Source organism: Amaranthus tricolor, chromosome 3 (genome assembly GCF_026212465.1).
Source record: "Amaranthus tricolor cultivar Red isolate AtriRed21 chromosome 3, ASM2621246v1, whole genome shotgun sequence".
Classification (NCBI taxonomy): Eukaryota; Viridiplantae; Streptophyta; class Magnoliopsida; order Caryophyllales; family Amaranthaceae; genus Amaranthus; species Amaranthus tricolor.
In genome coordinates, this window is record NC_080049.1 from 26,920,573 (window position 1) to 26,940,964 (window position 20,392).

A 20,392-nucleotide genomic window follows, 5' to 3' on the forward strand; every position below is an offset into this window, starting at 1 on the left:
TCTTTATTTTGTCGAGGATGATGGAATGAAGATGCGGCTAACAACGTTCCATCTTAAACTTAAGTGCAAGATTACCCTTTATGTTGGTCCCCTTTATTAATTTATATAGGTTAGTCATCTCTCTCATTTAACATTAATTTTTATTTTAAATTTTTTTTGTTTTGCGTCAATTTGATTTTTGAAATAGCAATTCATTATTTTTTATTTTACTAATTCTTTATTGAGGTTGTTTCGCCGTGAAACGACTTCAATTGGATTATCACAAATTATTTAAAAAAACTGTTTCATGTACAAGTGTGAATTCAAATTTTATTTTTTTTTATATTTTTAATAATAGGTTGCATGTATGGATCTGTCTTACGATGAAAAGGTCTCATACAAAACTTTTTTTTTTTTTATTCAACATCTTTTCTTAAAATTATATTGCCTTTTTTTAATGCTAAATCAAAGGCACGAAAAAGTAGAAAATATGCAAGAGGAGTCAAATGTGCTATTACATGGTTGTTAGGTTAGATTTAGGGGACTACAAGGTGGCTTAGTTGAATAGTAGTAATGAATAAATTAGTATATCATGTATACGCTATAGAATAAATAAATAAATACTAGTCACTCATGTGGCTTATTAAAACTATATTAAGAAATAGAGAAAAGGAGAGCTATGATCCCTCGCCTAGATGGATTTTATGAGCAAACTTCCAAGACTCATTTGGAAAGAAAATTTTTAACTATATGCATGATAGTATTCACTATATCATTAGAATATATATATTTTTATTTAAGGGTATGACTAGAAACTTTACTATGTTATTTGTCAATCACAACTATTACACAAATTATTGTTTAGACCTTTCTATAAACAGAAATTCTTGTGTGACATGCTTTTTTTGAGAGACCATCTTTAATTAGGCTGACCTATTATATATTTTTAAAATATTTTATATAGGCATTAAGAATGATATAAGTAGATATTTAAGATATTGAATGTAGGCATTAAAGATACGGTAAGTAAACATTAAGGATAATGTAAGTAGACATTAAGAATACGATAAGTAGGCATTAATCTTTAATGGGCTAGGCTTGAGATACGTTTCTCAAAGAAACAATCTCTCAAGAGACTAGTTGTTCTATTAATAGGACGAGTCCAATCTGTATATGACTGGTTTTAATATATGTGATTGGTTTTAAGCTATATGCGATTGATTTTGTAGATGTAAGTTTACACTATATGTTTTACTTTATCATCTATGTATACATTCTTAAGGTATATGTGATCATTATTAAAGTGTAAGTGATCAATTACTACTTTATAATTTTTCCACTAATAGATTATTATTCTCATTTTATTAAACAAGCATGGAAGAGGTTAATAGTAAGCACTATGTAATCAATTTTAAGCTTTATATGATTGATTTTAAGCTATATATGATTTCAAACTGTATGTGTTCAGTTTTAAGATATATGTGACGAATGTTTTAGCTATATATATATATATGTGTGTGTGTGTATATATATATATATACATATATATATATATATATATATATATATATATATATATATATATATATATATATATACATATATGTGTGTGTGTGTATATATATATATCTGTGTGCGCGCGCGCGTGTATATATATGTGTGTGTGTATATATATATTTGTTACATCAATTGACTTTTTGCTTAAAAAACTTTATTAGAGATACGGTTCATTAGAAAAGGTCAAAGTATAAACATATATTACTCTGTCCACTTGAAATTGCTACTAATAATGATATTTCTTTAAATTGCTACTAATAATGGTATTTCCTTTTCAACATGTCTTTCAAAGATACGGAAGGATAGTAATTTTTATAGTGTTCATCATCTCAATACAAACGGAAATTGTGTTTTTTTGACATTAAAAATGACATATTTGAAAATACGTATTCAACATGTTGAAAAAAATGTCAAAAACAAGTACATCATATCAAATTTTATGGCATTTTAGTTGTTAATGAAAATTCTCAACTTAAGAGGTCAAGGGTGTGACATTAATAATAAGATGAAGGAGAATCAAATTTGTATTGAGGTTTTCATATCAACAAAAACTATTGGTGTGGATATATGTAGTAAGTAGTAATAATTAGAGGATTTTGTTTTAGGACAATAGAAATTTGATACGATTTTTACTACTTTATTTAGAGGAAAAGAAAGGCTATAAAATGACTTACAAATTGACAATATTACATGATATCTCATAACATAGTTATAAATAGAAAGGGGGAATCGCTACAAAGATCTCCTTAGTTGATTGTATTATTTCGTCTACAGCCGGTCTCCTGAGAGACGGTCTCTTCGAGAAACGTTTCTTAGGCCCAACCCATTAAACCTTAATGTTCACTTATTGTTTCCTTAATATCTACTTACATTATGCTTAATGCCTACTTACAATATACTTAATACCCACCGAAAAAGTATTTAAAATGTCTACTTACAATATTCATAATGTCTACCAAGAAACTTAGCCTACTAGCCTACATACCATATCCTTAATGCCTACTTAAAATATATTTAATGCTTACTTATAATATACTTAATGCGCACCAAGTAAGTGCTTAAGTTCTTACAATATTTTAAATGTCTATTTACAATATTCTTAATGTCTACCGAAAAACTTATTCTATAATTTCCTTTTTGGGTCAGCCTAATTAGAGATAGTCTCTCAAAAAATCGTCTCTTCCAAAAATTTGTGTTTCGCCTATTGGACTTATCTGTTACGGAAAATGTTTGGATAATATCAGTTAGGGAAAATGTTTGGATAATATCATTTTGGCTAGTGTTTACTTATTTTTTACCGTACTTCAAACTTTTTTTATTTCAAACTTCTTAATTATGACGAATTTAATTGTAATTTGTGTTGTTTTCAGTGCGTAATATGCAACTATATTTACCTATAAACTTACTTTTGTTAAATTGAAATCATTTTAAATAATAAATCTCACTTATTAGTAAATTAAAGAAATAAACCCTAGTTTGAAATGTATTAACAGAAGGTACTTATTTGCATGATGATATTGAGGGAACTTGAATAGTATTGTTTTGGGGAATTGTAGGAATAATAATAAAGTGCCAGCAGCTAAAAAAAAAAAGAAAGCTCATAACCAGCACATTCTGATTCTTTTTTTTTTATTATTTCCCAAAATTTGAAAATGAAATTTCATTTGTATTTTCTATGATGATTCTTTTATTTGTTTCCCTATATTGTCTTTTTCTCTTTTTATAATACTATATACTTTACCTTTTTATTTCCTCATAAATGATAAAAGAAATCACAAAGGAAGAAACTAAAACTTTTTAAGAGTGAAAAAAGTTCATTAACAATAATAATTATTAAAGCTTTAGGTTTTGATTTATTTATTTATTGACAAAAGAAAAATCCATTTTTCTTTATTCTTGGATCCCGGATTTGGGTTGGAGGGAGAAATTAGGGCAGTTGTAAAAGCTAATGATGGCACATTTACCTACAAATTAGGGATTATAGGAGCTTATTATTTTAAGATTGCTCCAAAAAGTATAGTAATTATTTTTTTTTCGACTTTAATTTAATAAATAGCCACTCATTTGGGCTGTAAAGGGACTTACAATGGGGTGTCTACTAAGCTTCTTTAAATTGGGGTGTCTACTAAGCGTCTTTAAATTAGACAATGTTTTAATTAGATTCGATTTGATATTTTTGTGATCTTGTCGTCAAATTTTACTTTAATTTAATTTTGAATTGATCCTAAATATTTGATCAGATTTCAACCCGAATGTACATCTCTATCTAGAACCGTATAAATTTGACATGATTAACCGAAAGTGCATCTAACCCGATTCAACCCAAAGTAGCCAATATTAAAAAGAAAAAATTGCCCAAAATAATTCAACCTTTTACTCATTTTCCTACAATAATCTCAACTTTTGATAAATTCTAAATAATTCCAACTTTAAGAGGTGTTTTTTATGAGTGCAGTGACCTATAACCTATTTAACAAGTAATATTGCAAAAAATATTAGAAAAACTAAATTAAAAATAAAAAACAAATCTAAAAATAAAAAATAAATAAAGGAATATCACCCGCCTCCCCCACCGTACCACCACTGTCACTCCCTCACCGGCGAGACCTCTCCTCACCGATGTTGCCACCTCCACCTGCCCTCCCCCACTGCCATCAACCCCACCCTGACCGGCCACTCTGACCACTACAACACTTACCAGCCCTAGCAGCCAACAACCTCACTTTAACCATATATGTTAAATACTTTTCACTTTAGCCATAGCAAACTAAGATTTCCCAGGTTAATTCCCAAAGTAGCAAAAAATTAAAAGGTATATTATCAAGTTAATCTTTTAAAGGAAATTTCCAAAAAGAATCGAAAACAAGTATAGTCATAAAACAAGTATAGTCACAAAACACATATTTTCCCAAGGAAGGTGGTGTTGGCCCTATTGGGCTGATGCCTGATGGGCAGTTTGCAAGGTAAGGAAGATAGGTTCTAATTTTTAATATTTTAATTTTCCTTTATTTCTTTTTTTTACTTTACCTCTTATCCCATGTTAAATTACAGACAATAATATTGCTGGAAAATTGTTGAGACTTTGTTAATTCTCCTTTTTAAGTATTTTACTTTAGATTTCAATTAATAAAATATTTTTCTATTGCTATTTTTCTTTAATTTAATTTATCTCAATTTAACTTAATTTAGTAGTTTAGTTTAATTAAGTTCAATTCTTTTGAAAAAAAAAAACAACTATTAAAATTATACACTCATAATAAATTAATTATTGTTTATTAAAAAAAATTAATTATTGTAGTTGCATTGCATTATCCAACTTGTGCATTATCAATATCGTTTTCAATGTATTAGAAATATTTTTTTTTTATTCTGTCCTTAAATTTCATCAATTTTTTTTGTAATGATTTTAAGAGAATCTGCACATGATACAACCCTAATGTATTTTTTTAGGAAATATTTAGGCAGAATTAATGAAGAATTCCGATTAAGGACATGGGAAGTCATACTTAAAAGTAAAAATAAAATTCATTTTTAAAAAAGTAAATAGAAAATTCATTTATAAAGTTATAAGAAAATTCATTTTTTAAAAGTAAAGGAAAATAAAAAATAAAAAGAATTATTCTTTATAGTAAGAACTAAGAAGTAAGTGATTAGTGAAGTAGGAAAAGCGTGTTTTCAACATCAACTCTAGTCTCTAGCTAGATGGTATTTATTAGATCCATTCATAGCTTTAAGGGGATTCAAATTAATGAAGTATTATCAAAAAAAAAAAAAGAAAAAATTATTATGGGAATGTTCTTTTCCAATATAAAAGTTTCTGTTCATTTCAATTGCTTTTAGTTTATTTGTTGAAAGAAAATATATTTCACTACTTTTCTTATATAAAATTAAATTTTTGGCTCAAATATAAATTTCTCCATCCAACAACTATTTTACATTTTTGAATTTTAGATTCGCCTTATTTATTATGAAAAAGTGTACATAAATTGATAAATAATTAAACAGTGTACATTAAATTGTATAATTTTCATTTATACAACCATTGATTTTATTATTAAATTCAACACTGCCATTTAAACCCATACTATATAAGGAAATGTTTTTGGCTCTAATATGGCATGATTAATAACAAATCCTTTTAGTTATTTCAAAACATGTGAGAACTTTTTAGGGGTTTAGAAAACTAACTGTACAAATTTTAAATGAGATGATTTTTTGATGAGATAATTATATTTGAATGAACGTTATCACTTATAATTCTAATGTAATTAACAATAAAAATGAGCTAATTATATGATTCGTCTTATATATAGTGAGACGATACTATACAAGATGAGCTGAAACTAAGGACCTAATAGAGATTAATTGGCCATTAACAAAAGGGGTAGGTACAAAAATGGATTAGAGGAAGAGAATATGATTAATAGAGAGAATAATAATCTTACGTCAAATACTTAGAAGTTAAGGTAGCAAGGAACAACACGGGATAAATATAGAAGCTTGTACAACACAAAAGCCAAAGAAAAAGATAAAAGAAATATAGCTAAGCCAAGCCCAAGCCATAGTGTTTCTGAGATTCTCATTTTAATCATTCATACCAAAAGCCATGCCATCATGATGGGTCTCCCTTTCACTCTCCACTTAGCAATTAGCATGGAAAGAAAAGAATATAAAGGTGGGTAAGGATTTTATGGTTATTACTCCATTGTCTTTAAGAAATTGCAATATTTATAATGACATAAGTATTTAAGAAAATGTTACAGATTACTAAATTGTGTGGATATGATCAAAAGTGAAAGAAGATGTGTAAATAAGAGTCAAAAAAAGTAGTAAAATAAACACTATCAGAAATAAAAATAATATAAATTAAAGAAACAGATAAAAATAGAATATATTGTACAAATTCATAGGGACAAGGAGTATTATTTCATTTATTTATTTTAATGTTATTTTATTACCATATGATAGAAATAACATTTAATAATAATTTATCTTTTGTATTATTTTGATGCCATTAAAAAGAAGATTTTATTAAAAACAATTTTAAAATGTTGCTACTAGCACTCAATCTTATGAGTAGTCCTTTTCCAATGTGGGGATCCATAATATGTTGGGTTTGCTTTGAAAAAATATCCATCTTTTCTTTTCTTTTTGATCACCTTTAACAAGAACCCTCCACCTTGTTGATTCATGTAAATTCTCATCCATCGATCTATTCCTTATAAATTTTGACAAACTAAATTTAATTAATTTTTTTATTTTATTTTACTTTTTTGAATGATCATACGATTCCTTCTTATTCATCCGAATTAAATCAAGCTTTAGCCATTTTTTTCTTTAATAATTGACCATGACTCCATGAGCAAGATCATAAACCTCTAGTAGGGTTGATCGCTATTAACACAATTTTTTTTTTTAATATTGTTCTTAATCTTTAGACCCTCTTTTGATTTTATCTCTTAAGTTTTATAAACTAGTCTAAAAACCCGTGCAATGTACAGTATTTTAAATATTTAAATATATAAAATTATTATAATCAAGTTTAATTTTTATTATTAATATATAATATTCAATAATAATAATAATAATAATAATAATAATATTATTATTATTATTATTATTGTTATCATTATTATTATTATCCGTGACCTTAGGCTTAGATACGGAGAAGCTTATTTCGGAAATTAAAATTTTACAAAGCTTATTTTAAAATTTTTTGAAAAAAAAAACTTATTTTTGTCAACTTTTCGGGTTTTGCCACTCATATAACTCATAAGAATACTTAATCCCCTCATTTCGTATGATATCATGTCGATATGAGATGGATCCAAATAATTAGTCAACTTCTGTTATTAATTTTGATTACTTTAAAATTATTAGTGATTAATTTAAGACACTCAATATATATGAGCAGCTCAATAGGAAAATGATCTCATCATGACACCGTCTATGTGAATTCAAAAAGGATTTGATAGTTCTGGGGTCCAGCTTTCCCTCAAATTCAGAAAACTTTTTAAATCACTCGGGCCCTTAAGATCAAACATACAGACCTACAATTCTACAAAGTATTAATCGAGACAAGATCAATCTCTCGAATCCAACATGCATATGAGAACACCAAATATTACTACATCACATGTTGTTTCCCTTTATATTTGTACTTAAATAATGTACTTTAATGTCATTTTCATGCTTTTTAACTGTATTTTACACTAATTTGGTGTATTTCTTGTTTTCCCATGTTTATAAGCGATTTGTATGAAATTATACGAGTCTTGGAGACTCGAAAACACTTAGCTTGGACTTCAACGAAAGCTAAAAAGAAAGAGCAAAAAGAAGCGAAATAAAATCCAAGCCCGGCGTGATATCACTTAAATCCGGTGGGATATCAGTAAAGCCGATCGAGTATCATCATAATGTAGGCGTGATATCACTAAATCCGGTGGGATATCAGTAAAGCCGATCGAGCATCAGCCTAAACTTGGTGAAACACACATTTATCTCTTAGCTAATAAAGTTGAAGTACAACTCTAAATACAACTATCAATTGGAGGCTTATTAGTAAATTTATAAGTTTATCTTCCTTTAATTTTTGATTAATTTTGAGTCGAAAAATTCTTGGGCTGCATCCTGCTTTATGGTATGGATTGTCGTTTTTCTTTCCTTCTTAGACCCTGCTCATAGTTCCTATGAACAAAATACACTTGGTATAATGATATTTTGTAACTTTTAATTTGAGTTCTTACTTAGCAATGGATTCCCTCATTTTTTTATTGAGTTCGCCCATAGAAATTGCTACATTTCAATTTTAATCATGACTCACTTTTTTTAATTCTCTCCCACGTTTAGTTTATCGTTTTATCCGATAAAGCAAACACTGGATAATGTATTTATTGCGAACTTTGCGGAAAAGAGGGAGTAGCTAACAAGCCAACATTCAACAATGAATACAACATGCTTGAAGCTTCCTAAGTAGAAGTGCAGATAATAAAATAAAATCAATTAAAACATTTGAATATCAAATAAAATACACACGTTTGACTTCTCAATTACACAGGAATACTAATCTTTATACAGTGGTTCTAACTCAAGACAGTGAAGTAACAAACTATAAGCTAACTGAAACCCTCTTTAGCACAAATTGAGAATCATATTACAATCGTCATCAATTATCGATTGCGAAAAAAGGGGGAAAAATGGTATACATCGTATTAAAAAACAGAATGTTTCCCTAATCTCGATTTTCTGTGGAAAGATCAAGTACTAATCAACTGTTACCCTCACCAGAAGCATTATTTTCTCCAAGGCTTTGTAAGCTATCTGGTCCACATATCTGGGTTAGCTCCTCCTGTTGCAATATCAAGCAATTTCTTAGCCCTTGGAGCTAAGATGGGGAAGGAAGGAAGAAAACGAGTGGGTAACACTGATTCTTCATCCTCGAATGAGTCCTTTCTATGGGTTATTTTTGCAACGAACACGTAAATAAAGTGAAAAGGCTTATTACCGCTTACCAAATGAGCCATAAGCAAAAATCAGTCTTGTTAGAGACCGTCTCTAAGTGAGACGATTTCAAAACAAGGAGCCCATATGCTAATAATTGTATTAGTTGGATTATTCAGCCCATGTACTAGAGAGCATCTCATGATGAGACCGTCTCACACATGGATTTGTAAAAATCAAGTGTTTCATCATGTTAACATAGAAAGCTTACTAAAAAATTATAATCTCGAGATTTGGCAAAGTTAATGTGTTTTGACAAACCTTGATAGAATTGTTTTCCGCTGTCAGTTTCTCACATTCAGCGGATAATCTATTGAGCTCATCGCGGAGGTTGCTATTTTCGTTGTTTAGTGCTTCAACCCTTCTTTGCAGTTCTTCACACTCAGCCTGTAAGGAAAATTCAGTATTTTTTTGAATACAAGATAGGCTGACGGAAAGGGAGGGCTAGGGAGGTGGTAGCGAGAATCAAACCCAAGAGCTTGCCAAGGAGAAGGATGAGTATAAGCAGGATGGTTGCAGAAAGACAAAAGTCTATACCTGTTTACGCAACCTTGATCGTCTAGCTGACTCCCTATTAGATTGTTTTCGTTTTTGCCTTTTAAGCTCGCGCTCATCCTGTCGAAGAAAATTATTATTAAAATTAGCTATATTGTTTAGAGTGTTGCATAATCAGCAAATACGGAATCCGTAGAGCTCGTTAAATACTAAAGTACAACTCTATAAACAAAGTTACGGTCCATTTGTTATTGCCATTATTGGTATTAAATGATAGGAAAGTAAAAGAAAACTTAAAGTAATTTGGCTAGAAAAGCAATTTGACAAGTTCTTTTATCAAGCTTGTCCTACTTTAATCATTCTTGTCTTGACAAAATCATTTCTCATCCATTACCGCTTAAAAAGGTGGTATTAGGTGGTAATGCCACTTTTGCCAACCTTAAGACACGAGAGCCAGGAAACAGTGAACATCTCAATACAAGTAACAAACATACTACTTAAGCACGAGATAGAAAAACGAAATGTTAAAGCAAAATAGAAAGCGGGTCATACTTGAATCCATTGGTGGTCAGGTGCAACCATAGGTGGAGCAACCGCAGATGTCACTCCAGTACTAGGGCGCAACTTGACTGCACCAGCCGCAGATGAATTCCACAAATCCATGCCAATGTTCAGGTTGGTTGCGGGCATAGCAACCATTGGTTTTCCAGGCATCGGGCCCTGAGCACTTGAATTCACTGCATTATTCTGCGCATTGGCCCCTGTAAAAGTCACACAACCAAAACTCACAAATTAGAACTAGTGGAAGCAAAACTACTTTGAAAATAAATTTTATATTAAGTACCATCTTCAAGCATCAAGTCGAAGCTTCCTTTTTTACTTCCAGAAAGCTCCTGCATATAAGAACAAGCTAATATAAGCACAACCACTAAGGCCTTGGTACAACAAGTCTAAAGTAAACCGCAGCTTAAACTACTCTGAAATAGGATTTTTTTTTTTTTTGTGAAATTATACAGCCAACAGGGCATTTCTGAATATTTGAACTTTCAAGTGCAGTCGGGAAAGGCACACCTGTTGATTGTTGTCATCGCTACCATCAGATGAACCTTCACTTCCACTTTCAGCACTGAATTACAACAGCAATTTGAGTATCAATTATACGACAGAAAACTGAAGTTGCTTAAATTAATAACTAACAACATTTCAATATGTCGGAAATCATTGTGAATAAAACTAAAAGAAGACACCCACCTTTGTGAGGCACCCTCGTTGCCAGAGCCTGAAGTTGCTTTGCCAGTTTCAATAGCCTTCTCATTCCCAGAATTTCCTTTGGATTTTTTTGCAGAAGTCTGGTCTTTTACATCTGAGTTTTTCCCATCAGTTTCGGGAGCCCCAGTAGTAATTGGCGTCTACAAAGATATATACAAGACAAAAACAGCCCTTTAGCATGCGTTACCATGAATTTTTTATTTAGCATATCATGTATCATGAGTATCACACTTCAGTTATCAGTACTGTTTGAATGTTATTTATTACCGTTGCTAAATTAGGATGGGTATAAACGCCACCAGGAGGATATAACGCTGGGTAATGAACGGGAGTACCATAAGGTGGCATCATAGGGTGCTGCGAAAGGATAGTGCCCGCAAACCGTAAATATTTGTACAAGGTGAGCGTAATAACATAAACCACCACGAAAGTGAGATAATTTCACTCAGGTTTACGGCTGATTTACCTGTCCTCCCCACATATAGGGATGAGGTGCTGGAGCTGCAACAGGTGAGGTAAAAAAGGGAGGCGTAGCACCATTACTATAATATGCCTGCACAGGAGTATAGTGAGTTAGAATCATTTTGAATACCTTTGAAAACTTAATAATAATAGGAAAACAACATATGAAAGGAAAATTATAACACTGCTGTCACTGACTCACCACTGTGTGGCCACAAGATAATTAAGTGGAAGGGAAACGCAAGTATCTAAACTTTGCAGAAACTTTTGCAACTTTTTAGAGTTTTTTTAAAAAAGTAAAAAGATATAAGCTAATATGGCACCATTGTTTTCACCTTAGCAAGCTATCATAGAACAAACGAGAGAACCCACCCAAAAAACTAGCCTTGTAGGTGAGAGAGCTCATTTACTCTATACACCCCACATTAGTTGCCCATACAACCAATGTGGGACAAAGTTCCATAACCTTGTAATGGCCTCAAATCCATTCCATTACATTTGAACCCCCATAAGTTCCAACGCCCTCGTTGGTCACAGTTGGCTTAACCCAGGCCAGCACTCCGAGTTGTATCCTCGTTGATTACAGCTACGTTGGTTACGACTAGCTTAACCTAGGCCAGCACTACGTAGGCCACCACTCCAAGTCCGCTTTGATACCATTATTATAGAACAAATGAGAGAAATCACACAAAAGACTACCCTAGTAGGTGAGAGATTTATTTACTCTATAAACTCCACAATAGTTTCCCATACAACCAATGTGGGACAAAGTCCCATATCCTTGTAATGGCCAGAAATACATTCCATTACACAAGCGTCCTACATTTATGTTTCCGCTACCATTCCACTTTCAGACCGTATCTCGTTTTGAAAGAAAAAAAGCTTGTAAGGATGAGGATTTCATGTACTGGTTAATGTAAGCTTCTTAACCAATTTTTAATTCATGCAATTAATCTCAATACCTGTTACATGGTGAGGTTACAAACATCTTCCTTGATCTTGCACTAAGTGCGTAATATGTTCTCTCTTTCATCGTTCTTATCCCCCACCACTTTATAATAGTTCCGCACAAATCAAGTGGATATCTTATGCCAATACATGTTGGTACCACATGTGGTGTCACCCTCATCTCATAACCCTCATATCTAATCTAACTAAACTTCCATCATTCTAAGGTTTTGCAAGTGCCCTTATCATCTACATAATCGTATCTCTACAAACCTTTTGTTGATCTCCACGCAATATTACTCATCTGCCATAGCCCTCTTTGATATGACATTAAAAGAATCTTCATCCACTAACTCGCGTAAAAGCTCTAGTATTAGGATACTCATTCTTATAGTGTCATGTAGCTTGACTTTTAAAACAAACAGTATATTTTGTAAGCTTACCCTTGTTGGTGGAACTAACAAAAGGTAGTCGTCAACCACTGGAAAAGCAATTGCCTTCTTGTGTAGGTGCTTCCACTAGTCATGTAACCCGCGATGTTGAATTTTCCACGATCTACTCCCTAGTGCAAGCACCATATAAATTTCAACTACCCCTCCAACTTTATTTCCACATTACCAACTTCTTTAACCTAATTGATTATGAATCTCTACTTTATCCATCAAATGGTAGAAATTGGTTATCAAAAATCCCAAAGTTAGATCATCCTTGTTGACTGTTTCAAATTCAATAGTCAATTAATCGAAATCCTTTGTATAGTCTTGAACAAACCTAGTTGGCCAGCACCTTGCTTTAACAAGATCTAAGGAATGTATTGTTGCCTTTAATAGTCAATAGGTACATAAATTTGCTTCAACTTTCTTCTTAAATCATCCCTGGTATTAATCACAAATTTACCATCATACACCCTCTTCTTCTGCTAACCCTCCAACCAAAGTGTTTTTAGTTTGGCCTATTGTTGATCAAAAGGTGTCTTTTTCCACTCAAAAGTAATGCTACATACGTTTTTGCCATCCCATATTACTTACCAAGATCAAAAATAACTCCATCAAAATCTTGTAGTTCTACTATGTTACTTAGACTCGGATATTGATGTTGAATACTGGTACGTGTCCAATTGTCGAATACGTCTAAATATTCAATTACGCCTAAAATTAAGTGTCTAAGTGTCATCACAATGTCTGAGCATAAAGGATCGAACACGGGTACGTGAAGCAAAATGAAAAGCTCGAATAACATAGGTTCTAATTATAAGCTTTGTTCTCATGTTAAGGTTGTGCATGTGGAATCATCTCACCATGATTATCTCTCTTGATGATCAGAATTAGCTCCATTAAAATCGTGTAAACCCACCTAAAAGCTTTTTTTTCTCCTATTGAGGTTGTTCACGTGGAATCTTCTCACCATGAGTAGTTCACGTCTTTAGCTTGACTTTTTTTTTTTTACTTGGATGTACAAAACTTACAATTTCACAACAAAGCAAAATAACTCATTTTATTGAAATTTTTTCTATAACAATAACCACTATAATTACATTGATTTATTGTTATTGTTATTGTTTAAATTCCTCCTATAACATATCAGTAGTAGTATAATAACATATATGTCGCTTATTTCAGGCACTTAAAACAAGTACCTTGTGATCTTTTTCCCTAAACACAACAATACAAAGATAAAGACCAAACTTAGGTATTAAGGTGGTTTGGGAAGCTCTTAAATATTAATAAGCAGAAGATACAAACCCCTATTTGACTAGCTTTTTATCATTCTTTCAAGTTCTATCTATGATAAAATAGTAATCTAATACTTCCATTTGACCAAATCACTATTTAACCATAATAAAAGGAAGAATAAGTTTAGTATTTGTATCATAGATTGATCTAAAAAGAAGGTAAAGGAACAAGTTTTAAATAATTGTAGTTTTATTTTAAAAGTATCACAATATAATTCGTATAAGCACATATATTATTTTTTTTCATTCGTTATTTTTTTGATTAAATGAGTTTATTTCTATAATGAGTTTAAATATAATTATTTCGTCAAAGACATTTAAACAAATCATTCGTCAGAAAAATAATTGTCACTTGACTCATCAAACTCATAATAAAACTCATTAAACTTATTCTAAATGATAATTTTTCCGAATCACAATTTAACCAAATGACAATTATAGCTTTATCTGAAAAAATTTAACCTCTTTCGTTAGTTCATACAGGAACATTTAATATACCTTTTATTGTAACTAAATTATGTATGATGTACCTTTTTACAATAAAGTTCTAATAAGGGATTTTCTTAATGAGTTCATTTAGAGAATACTGGCAGGAATTTTCAAAATTGATTTTTGAAAAGGAATAATAGGCAACTAATATCAGTATTTTCTTCACAATCTACAAGAGAATACACCAAACACCATATGAACAAGGTAATTGGATTTTCCAATGAAAAAAAGTTCTTAATTTTCAAAGCTCTTTATTTATTTGAAAGAAATAAACTGATGAAAAATTGTTGTCGTTTCAATATAGATAGAGTTTTGTCATTGTCTCGCAGAAAACTTACACATTTTAAAAAATAATGGTTTTTTAAAACTGCGTAAAAGTTCTTTTTGGGAAGGTGTTTTTTTAATAATTTACTCATTCTTAACATTACATTTCTTACCACAATATCATTAAGTGCCTTCCCTCGGAGAGTTTTAGAAGGTCGAGGTATGCAACATTAGCCTTGTAATAACGAAGAAGTTTAATTCAATTTGACTCATTCCAACATAAAATTAGTTTTTGAGTTGCTGAGGACCATGCCAAAAACCTATATTGTAATATACTAGTGCAAACATTCTAATCATCAGTAGATCACAGTTCTATGCTCTTTGAAATCCTAGAGGCTAAAATCTAGAGCAAACTTTAGTCTCTCAAAGAACCATGGAAACAGAAACTGAAAAAGAGAAAGCACAAGCTCTAATGTAAATAGATACACATAATCACAAAGAGAAAAGAAATTGAATGAGTAGTCTTTCAATTACAAACCTGCATGGAACTTGACCAATCAGGGTACGGTGGCATAGTCGGCGGGGCATCCTAGAAGGAAAATTTGTGCATAATAATGGGTTGAGATGGAACAGCGAGAAAAAAGTACAGGAGCAGGCAGGGGAAGAGAAGAAAATGGAAGGAACCTGGGCCGAACTTGTCGCTTTTGAAGGCTTGGAAGGTGTCTGCTCCTCAGCTGCCCCCATTTACATATGTTAAAGCACCACCAGATCTGGTAAGATCCCACCAATTATTAAGAGATCAAATCCTATCCAATGTGATATGAAGGATCAAAACCTATCCAAGGCGATTTTGTGAACTTCACTATTAAAGACATGCAAAAGCAATCAAAAGGACTTTCCTTCTGGATAAATTTGAAACCATATGAAACAGAATTGCAGATATTTAGCACTGAAGCAAATGAAATTAGGGAACCAAGATAACCTTGACCAGATTATAACTTTTAGTTTAATAAATGCTAGTAATTGTCAATACCATTGTCTAAAGCAGTTGAAAACTCTAGAGAGTTGTCATGTTATGGTTGTGCTTGGATTAGGAATAACACATCAACATATTGTTAACATACTGCATAGAAGATTAGGATTAAATGAGGTGGAGGGGGGAGAAAAGGGAAGGGAAATAAATTATCAATTGGAACTCACAATATAAGAATGGGAAGGGATTGATCCTTTGCTAGTTGGGATACAACATAGAGAAAAGAAAATAAAACAACAAAAGGACAGCAGAATCTATATTGTTAATTAAGCACAATTGAGCATTAGAAAGATATTAATGGGTACCGAAGTTCTTTTGGAGCTTTCAAAGCCTGGATGTATAATGATTTCCAAATATGCATAATTTGCAATAGTTTTTGCTACATGCCATCTCTCAACAAAACGTGATTTAGTAGTAGCAAAGAATATCTATTAATCCATATGCCCTGAGTGCCAAGCTCCAATTACTTCCTCTTTTGTTTTCCCCTTTGGTTGCATCAGTTCTAATTTCACAATATTCACAATAACTATTTTGACTCCTATTATTGATTTACTTAACATAAATACAGCCATGTTGATGTTGTTATAATAGCTTTAATGTGTAATTTCAAATGAGTAATTAGCTATCATCACCCCCATCTCTTTACACCTCCATCAGCTCACCCACTACCATGTTATATAGCACAACAGCCTAACAAAGTTTGTGATACCCTACTTTTCAAACATGGAAACTTAAAACTAAATGAAGAAATTGATTCTCCCCTCAATAGTCGTTTACATTCATAAGTTAAAACTTCTTAAGAATATAATTTCATGTTTCAACAACATTTCATCATTCCCGCTCCCACCATGGACCTTACCCAGTTTATAACAAAAAGGTTGTTTATTTATTGATCCTTAATAGCAAACATTATTTGCAAATTCACAATAATAAGTGCACATTAAATAATGAGTCATTTACTATAGTCCATTTTAATCCATAACAAAATAATTGTAAAGCATTGACCGCATCGAGAAAGGACAATAATACAAACTAACTTTCATGGAGTAACATTGTGCTAAAGCATCGATTCATCACACTATAACACTATGGACTTATTACTTTAACCATTGCATTTATAAAATATCTCATCTCTTATTCGTGCAACATAACTAGCAGTAGCACCACCTTTCTTGAATATTTCGTTTATCAAACCCTAGATAAAGACAATAAACTGCAATCCAATAAGGCCCAAGAAATTACACATAAGAACAAGACTACAAACATCGTGGACTAATTGAAGTTATAACTCATCTATGCAATACTATACAGTATAAATGTACACAAAAGATAATTACTTTCAAGTTCCTACTTTAAATTTTGGAGTCTTCAAGAAACTTACAGTTATGCCTTTCTTTTCCTTAAATTGTCATTTATCCCACTCCTAAATGAAGACATCAAACCGCAATCCAATAATTCTCATGCAATTACTCAACAAAACAACCAACATCATAGATTGACATAATCTATAACTAGTCTATACAATACTACAAAGTACATAGGTACAAAAGAGATAATAAAATTGAAGTTTCCCTATTTACAAATTTCAAAGTGTGAAGAAATTTATAGTTAGAACTAGTTTTAGAACAAAGTCAAGTTTCTACGGCGAAATTATTGTAAATCCAATTTGCACGAAAATGAGAACAATGATGACTCTTGCGAGCTCAAGGAAAGCCAACCCACGATGAAGGATAAAGTACAAGTTCAACATGATTAAAGAAGCAACTAAAAAATAAGTATGCAGAAACAAACAATCTTAAAGAAAACTCAGTACCACATAACAAACTTAGGGAAAAAATAAACCGTCAAGATAGCTTCCAAAAAAGGTATTGTGAAATCAAATTGAAGGTGAAAAGACAAAGGAAAAGGTTAATATGTCAAAGAAGTCCACAACAAACTTTCATTACCTCAATGCCATCAAACGGCTATCAACAGATGGCGAAGGGCAAATATACAGTCTTACTCTTGTGATAACAAATAGAACACATCCCCAACTTCACAAAAACAAGTGAATATGACATAATAAGACATTTTACTATAGTCCACTATAATCTAATGCCAAACATATAGATTGTTGGCACCATAGAGAATGGCCACCGCAATAAACCAACAAATAGAATTAGTATTTGAAAAAAGACACAAGCTCTGCTACTACAAGACAACCATTAGTCTTTTAACTTTTGACCAGTATGATCAGCACTATTCAGTTGTTTCCTCCACAACTATTCTGAAAATTTTCTTCAATCACTATCTATTATAACACATTTATGGAATCAGAGTGCTGTTTCTTCATATTCATGATGCAAGTATGATTATCTTCCAATCGTGCATCCAAAGGTTCCTGACGTGAAGCCAATTGGCCAAGTGTCCATCTAAAAGACAATGCCCACCCTAAAATGGAATGTCTAAAATGCATCAACACGTGCATAAGCATCACTACAATTGTTTTAGAAAATGCGAACATAATTTGTGCCACCACCCATAAGTTGTTCTCTAATCAAAATACTGAGTGGTTTGAAATCAAGAAAACTACACAAACAAAAATAAGGCTTACGACATGGCAGTCTTAGCATACTTAGATGAAGGACTCCACATCGTCAAATATCTTAATTTGCTTTGACGTAGACCAAAAAGGGTTATAGTTATTGTTATTGATCACAAACAATGGCAAAGGAATACAAATGAAAACTGGGAGACAATCCTTTGTTTTAAAAATGACATCAAATGGGACCCCATTGTCCTGTTATAGAAAAGTACTACCTCCCAGGTCACAAGGCATGAAGCACACATGAGGCCCATTTTTACCAATGATCGAAAAAAGTTAATGAGAGAGTATACCCACGGCCCGTTTGGAAACAATACTAAATGGTGGGAATGGTAATGGGAACAACAATCTAATTCCATAAATGTGTTATAATAGATAGTGATTTAATGGCATGCCTATTCTCCATCAATCTCATTTGCTTCACAAAATCCATCCCAATGCATTACAATTTGAACATGTAGTATTAGGTGGTAATGAAAAATTGTGAACAAAAAACCCTATGATCAAATTTTCATTACCATGGAAATAACATGATACATATTATGAAAATTTGCACTAAAAATCATTCTCATTACCACCAATTAGTAGCGTTAATCGTTAGGGGTTCGACAAATGGATATGAAAATTGTGAGACTTTTAATTGAGATTTGAGATGAGACTTTCAGCTAAAATCGTCTCATCCCATGTTTATTATGTTAGAATTGACTTTAGGACACTTTTCTGAGGATCAAGTCCCTTCCCTATTTCCCTTCCTAGTGACAAACAAGGACTTAGATATTACCTCCAAACTCCTTGGCAAAACTAAAGGAGAAAAAGCAGTTTTTCCTCTTCACTTACTAGTCCTTTTTTCCAAGCAAAACCCTCATTAAGGGAAACGTAAATTGTGCATTTACATCCAAAACTTTCCCATCAGATTATATAAAGCCTAGATCCATTACTGTCAAGATACCAACTTTTACAAGCTTAAGTTAATTTAGAAGCAAATTAAAGGATACAATACCAATTTCAATTAAAATAAGGGAAATTCTACTAGAAAAATAAAAACCCATGTTCCAAATCATACTTTACTCATCAATAATCCCAATTTAAACTCTAAACTTACTCAAAAGAACCAATAATAAAAGGGGTCAATAAAAAAGCAAAATATCATAAAATTGAACAACCGACTCCAATTGTACTTACCCATAAAACGACACCAGTGAAAAACCATATAAACATAAACAAATTAAAACTTTACACCACTAACAATCAATTTAAAAGACAAATAAAACACCCCTTCAATACAAGAAAGAAGTACCTGAAAGAAGAGAAGTATCTGAGGTAGAAGTCCACTCAGATAAATCAAAACAGAGGTTAAATCAGTACTTTTTCCCTTTATTTAATGATACCCACAGTTTGTTTTTGTCAGAACAGTAAAGAAAATGAAAGGAAAAATCAGAAATTGATGAATCAGAGTTGGTTGTTGAATGGGAAAAGGGGGAAAACAGGGGGGGGGGGGGAGAGTGTCGACTGAAGAGTGAAGAGAAAAGTAAAAACGAAAAAAGAGTAGGGTTTTATGGAGTTGACACGTTGAAAAGAAAAGGGATCACAGCTGTCAATATATAAGTGGATAATGAATTAAGGATGTCAAATGACTACAATTTTGTGAGAGATTAGGTGGAAATGGATGCCTCATCTATTTCACCATCATATGCTTCTTCAATCTTGCTACTTGCTAGTGGGTTTCCTTTTTTGGTTGGTTTGATCAACTTTTTGAATTTACCTCTCTTATCCTATAGTTTTACTGAGGTTGATAGGTGGGTGATAGTTATTTTTTATTGTTTGGATTTGAGTATGATTTATATTTAGCAAAAATTAGTTAAAATAATTCAATTTTATTTATTTTTGTATAATAATTCTAATTTTTTATTAATTATAAATAATCTTAATTTTAAGATCACTTGTTCAAGAACATTATTGCTTAAATAGTGATTGATTTTTGCAGGTTAGCTGCTATAAAACAAAAGAAAAAAAAAATCAAAAATATTAAAAGTTAGTGAAAATCAAAATATAAACTTACTTGTTTTTTTTTTTATAATTT

At 31.5% G+C, this 20,392-nt stretch overlaps 1 protein-coding gene across 3 annotated transcripts; it reads right to left on the reverse strand.

The window, feature by feature from the left end:
- Positions 1-8,364: 8,364 nt before the first annotated feature.
- On the reverse strand, positions 8,365-19,950 carry LOC130807394 (G-box-binding factor 1). Of its 3 annotated transcripts, none has more exons than XM_057672586.1 (12): positions 19,610-19,950; positions 15,380-15,501; positions 15,234-15,284; positions 11,267-11,353; positions 11,068-11,157; positions 10,783-10,940; positions 10,603-10,657; positions 10,376-10,424; positions 10,084-10,292; positions 9,574-9,651; positions 9,298-9,423; positions 8,365-8,884 (listed from the first exon to the last, which is right to left on the reverse strand). In XM_057672586.1, the coding sequence occupies exons 2-12, from the start codon at positions 15,437-15,439 to the stop codon at positions 8,804-8,806; spliced, it is 1,044 nt and encodes a 347-aa protein (XP_057528569.1). In that variant the 5' UTR covers positions 15,440-15,501; positions 19,610-19,950; the 3' UTR covers positions 8,365-8,803. The 3 variants fall into 3 exon arrangements, with proteins under 3 accessions (XP_057528569.1, XP_057528570.1, XP_057528568.1); XM_057672587.1 differs by having other exon boundaries at positions 15,380-15,530; XM_057672585.1 differs by having other exon boundaries at positions 8,367-8,884; positions 15,380-15,465.
- Positions 19,951-20,392: the final 442 nt, after the last annotated feature.